This window comes from Trachymyrmex cornetzi, unplaced genomic scaffold (genome assembly GCF_001594075.2).
Source record: "Trachymyrmex cornetzi isolate Tcor2-1 unplaced genomic scaffold, Tcor1.1 scaffold91, whole genome shotgun sequence".
Classification (NCBI taxonomy): Eukaryota; Metazoa; Arthropoda; class Insecta; order Hymenoptera; family Formicidae; genus Trachymyrmex; species Trachymyrmex cornetzi.
This window is the reverse complement of record NW_017300256.1, coordinates 116,164-119,416: the sequence shown is the minus strand read 5'-3', so window position 1 is coordinate 119,416 and position 3,253 is coordinate 116,164. Positions and strand designations below refer to the sequence as shown.

The 3,253-nt window shown below is 33.4% G+C and overlaps 2 protein-coding genes across 2 annotated transcripts; one reads left to right on the top strand and one right to left on the bottom strand.

Moving 5' to 3' along the window:
* The first annotated feature begins 208 nt into the window (after positions 1 to 208).
* Positions 209 to 1,302, top strand: LOC108769492 (uncharacterized). The gene is made up of 4 exons (XM_018520510.1): positions 209 to 371; positions 453 to 618; positions 789 to 885; positions 1,045 to 1,302. Exons 1-4 carry the CDS (start codon positions 233 to 235, stop codon positions 1,300 to 1,302), a joined length of 660 nt encoding a protein of 219 aa, XP_018376012.1. The 5' UTR covers positions 209 to 232.
* A 588-nt stretch (positions 1,303 to 1,890) lies between these two features.
* On the bottom strand, positions 1,891 to 3,016 carry LOC108769491 (putative nuclease HARBI1). The gene is made up of 3 exons (XM_018520509.1): positions 2,782 to 3,016; positions 2,012 to 2,687; positions 1,891 to 1,968 (listed from the first exon to the last, which is right to left on the bottom strand). The coding sequence occupies exons 1-3, from the start codon at positions 2,982 to 2,984 to the stop codon at positions 1,891 to 1,893; spliced, it is 957 nt and encodes a 318-aa protein (XP_018376011.1). The 5' UTR covers positions 2,985 to 3,016.
* Between the last annotated feature and the right edge of the window lie 237 nt (positions 3,017 to 3,253).

Genomic DNA, 3,253 nt, shown 5'->3' with positions numbered 1-3,253 from the left:
GGGGGAACGGAAGCGTTAAGGATCATTTACAATAGGGATCCGTAAACGTAACCGTAATATACGTAACGTCCGTAACCGTAACCTTAAAAGTTGCAATATTTGAACTTTTACGGTTACAGTTACGGAAAGAGATTAGGTTAGATTAAATTTGATTATAGATCGGTGCAGCAAATAAATAATATTGGATTATTGATTATAGATTGGTGCAGTAAATATTAAACAAACACGCGAAATGGAATCTTTCGATTTAAATTTAATTCAATTAGTGGAGAAATGTCCTAACCTCTATGCGAAAAGCCGTCCAGATTATAAAGATAGAAACAAGGCCCAAAATTCATGGTCTAGCATCGCCAAAACGTTGAACGTAGAAGGTATGTATTATACATATTATAATGATTTATTTGTTTGGTTCAATATTAGCAAATAACAGTATTATTTATGTTCTTCTATAGTTACTGCCTGCCAATACCGATGGGGCCAATTACGTGAACGTTTTGCTCGTGAGAGGCGATCTTTGAAAGCAGGACTTCCATCCGGCTCAGGGTCCTCGAATTTACTATCTCCTAGTACTCTGTACAAAAGTCTTCTATTTCTAGAACCACATGTACAAACTAGAAGGTAATGTCCTGTGAAAGATCTTAATAACATTTATGATGTATTATATCAATGAAGATTGGATTACTGTAGTTGATTATGTCAATTGGTAACTGCAGTGAATATATTATATGTACCGAATGCGATATATAATGCACATTTGAAAAAAAAGTTGATTTTTAATGTTGTGACAGGACACGTGGAAATATTATGAAAAAAAGTGTGTCACTATCTGAAAAAGACTCCGTCTGCTGGGAGACAGTAGAGACAGTAGAGACTAACGATCCAGATGTAGCTGAATATTTAAGAACTATCCAAAATAAAGAAAATGATAACATAATTGAAATTAAAAAAGAAATAAGTGATTCAGAAGGCCATTTGATAGACTTGACGGAGCCATTACAAAAAAATAATAGAAACACTGAACATCGGAAGAATTCATGTCTTCAGTTTGCTACTGATGATGGAGGTAAAAAAGCAAAAAAAGCCAGAAAGGTTGAAGAAAATGCGGATGATGCTGCTATTTTAGCAATTTCAGGAGCCTTGCAAAATGTAAAAGAACTGTGTGAATCAACGGGCAAGTGCGATGATGTAGCATACAATTTTTGTATAATGACGTACAGTCAGTTGAAAACAATGTCTAAAGCAAAGCAAAAAATTGCTCGTAGCAGGATCAGTTCAATTATGTTAGAACTCGAATCTGACTGAATGAAATGTATTTGTTTTACCTTATTATTAACACAAATTAAATTTATTATTAAGAACTTGAAATGAATTTTATAAAACTTTGTTTTCTTTAAAAAAAGTAAAGTACTTTATGTTTCAGTTATGCATTACAATTTTTATGTAGCAGTTAATGAAGTGCAATTTTTGTCATTTATAGCATTTAATGAAGCATTCTTGTAATTTGAAAAAATTTTACTTATAATTTTAGTTGGAAGACATTTTATCAATAAAGATAATTTTGAAGTACATTCAAATACAATTATTCCTTTACTGTGAGCGGTTAGAAATAAAAAGTATACATATTCTCGAAAATAAAAGCATGAATCAGTATTTGTTTTTTATTCATACGATAGAAAATTGTACAGTGTAAACTGCGTTAAATCAGTCATTATTAAAACGATCCTCTAGTTACATGTGTTTCTTGCCAGGAAACTGCGCCTTCTGCAGAAATTAAATAATTAGCAAGCGTATCACGTAAGTTTATATTTTTGCGTGTAGCGTTATTTGCTCCCATTCTTCCAATCGTCTTGAAAACGCTATTTTCTTCACATTTTCTCCAATTTCCACGTACTACATTTCCTTGTTGGTCCTCTGTATCGACGTGACGTTTAGAACAATACATAGCATTCTCTGGACTTGTTGAGAGTTCTGACAATCGAAGAAAGTTATGCAAGCATAATGCAGCACATACATTCCATTCTGCGGTATTGACATCCGCAATAATCGTCGATCTAAAGATTCGCCAACGACTAGCCAAAATCCCAAAACAGTTTTCAATTACGCGACGTGCTCGAGAGAGACGATAATTAAATATTTTCTGTGTTATATTCAAGTTAGCTCCAGGATATGGTCGCATAATGTAGCTTTTCAATGGGAAAGCTTCGTCACCTACTAAATAATATGGAAACTTTATATCAGTTCCCGATAAGTTGGTATCGTCTGATACACCAAGTTCGTTATTATCCATTGCTTCTCCAAAAGCTGATGATTTATACACTCCTCCGTCGCTTTGCGAGCCAAAAGCCCCGACATCAACAAGCGTGAAAATGTAGTTAGCATCGCAAACTGCTAATAAAACGATGCTGAATGTCTTTTTATAATTGATGAAATTGCTCCCACTATTATAAGGAGATTGAATAACGATGTGCTTTCCGTCAATCGCACCAATGCAATTTGGCATATTCCACTTATCCTGAAAATCTTGAGCATATCGTATAAAATCTTCTGTAGTAGACCGTGGCAAATACTTCGGCGATAACTTTTCCCAAATAATTCTGCATGTATCACGGATAATTTTGCTTACTGTACATTTGGCCACGTAAAAGTTCCATGCAACAGTTTGCATGCTGCAGCCATGGGCTAAGTAACTAAATATAAAATAAAATATTTCACTGAAACTGTAATTGAAATAGAATGACAATTACAACTAAAATACTTTATATATATAAATTATATACTTACTACAAAGTAATACATAGTCGTTGTTCTGGTGATCGAGGCTCACGAATACTTTTTTTCGTTAAAGATTCTCGCAATATTTGTAATAGTTCCTCGAATTGCGAAACAGTCATTCGTGTGAACTTAAAAAATTGCTCATGATCTTTGGTTTTTATATATTGGAAGAGAGTATGAAAATGACCTTTTTTCTTCCGTTGTAATAACATAGGTCGAACCCAAAATTTTCGTTTTGGAGTCTTTTTCTTTTTTCTCCGCAATAATTGCAAAATAATTTCAATTGAATTTACAATCACAAGAGCTGCTTTTTTAAGTTGCAGAGAATTCATTATAAATATATACTTCTACAATCAAATAAACAACTTCAAATATCAAGCAGCAAAGAGGTTAAAATACTCCGCGCAATTATACAAGTACAGTTCTTTATGTTAGTTACATTACGTTATGTTACCGCCACGGGCTGCCATTGGAGACGATA

What these genes read in the sequence shown, in the direction of transcription:
- LOC108769492 (XM_018520510.1), top strand. Translation starts at nt 233, where the DNA reads ATGGAATCTTTCGATTTAAATTTAATTCAATTAGTGGAGAAATGTCCT. An exon ending in CCACATGTACAAACTAGAAG is followed by an intron (nt 619 to 788) that starts GTAATGTCCTGT and finishes ATGTTGTGACAG; the next exon opens with GACACGTGGAAATATTATGA. An exon ending in TAGAGACTAACGATCCAGAT is followed by an intron (nt 886 to 1,044) that starts GTAGCTGAATAT and finishes TCATGTCTTCAG; the next exon opens with TTTGCTACTGATGATGGAGG.
- LOC108769491 (XM_018520509.1), bottom strand. Translation starts at nt 2,984, where the DNA reads ATGTTATTACAACGGAAGAAAAAAGGTCATTTTCATACTCTCTTCCAA. An exon ending in CGACTATGTATTACTTTGTA is followed by an intron (nt 2,688 to 2,781) that starts GTAAGTATATAA and finishes TTTTATATTTAG; the next exon opens with TTACTTAGCCCATGGCTGCA. An exon ending in TCAATACCGCAGAATGGAAT is followed by an intron (nt 1,969 to 2,011) that starts GTATGTGCTGCA and finishes TTCGATTGTCAG; the next exon opens with AACTCTCAACAAGTCCAGAG.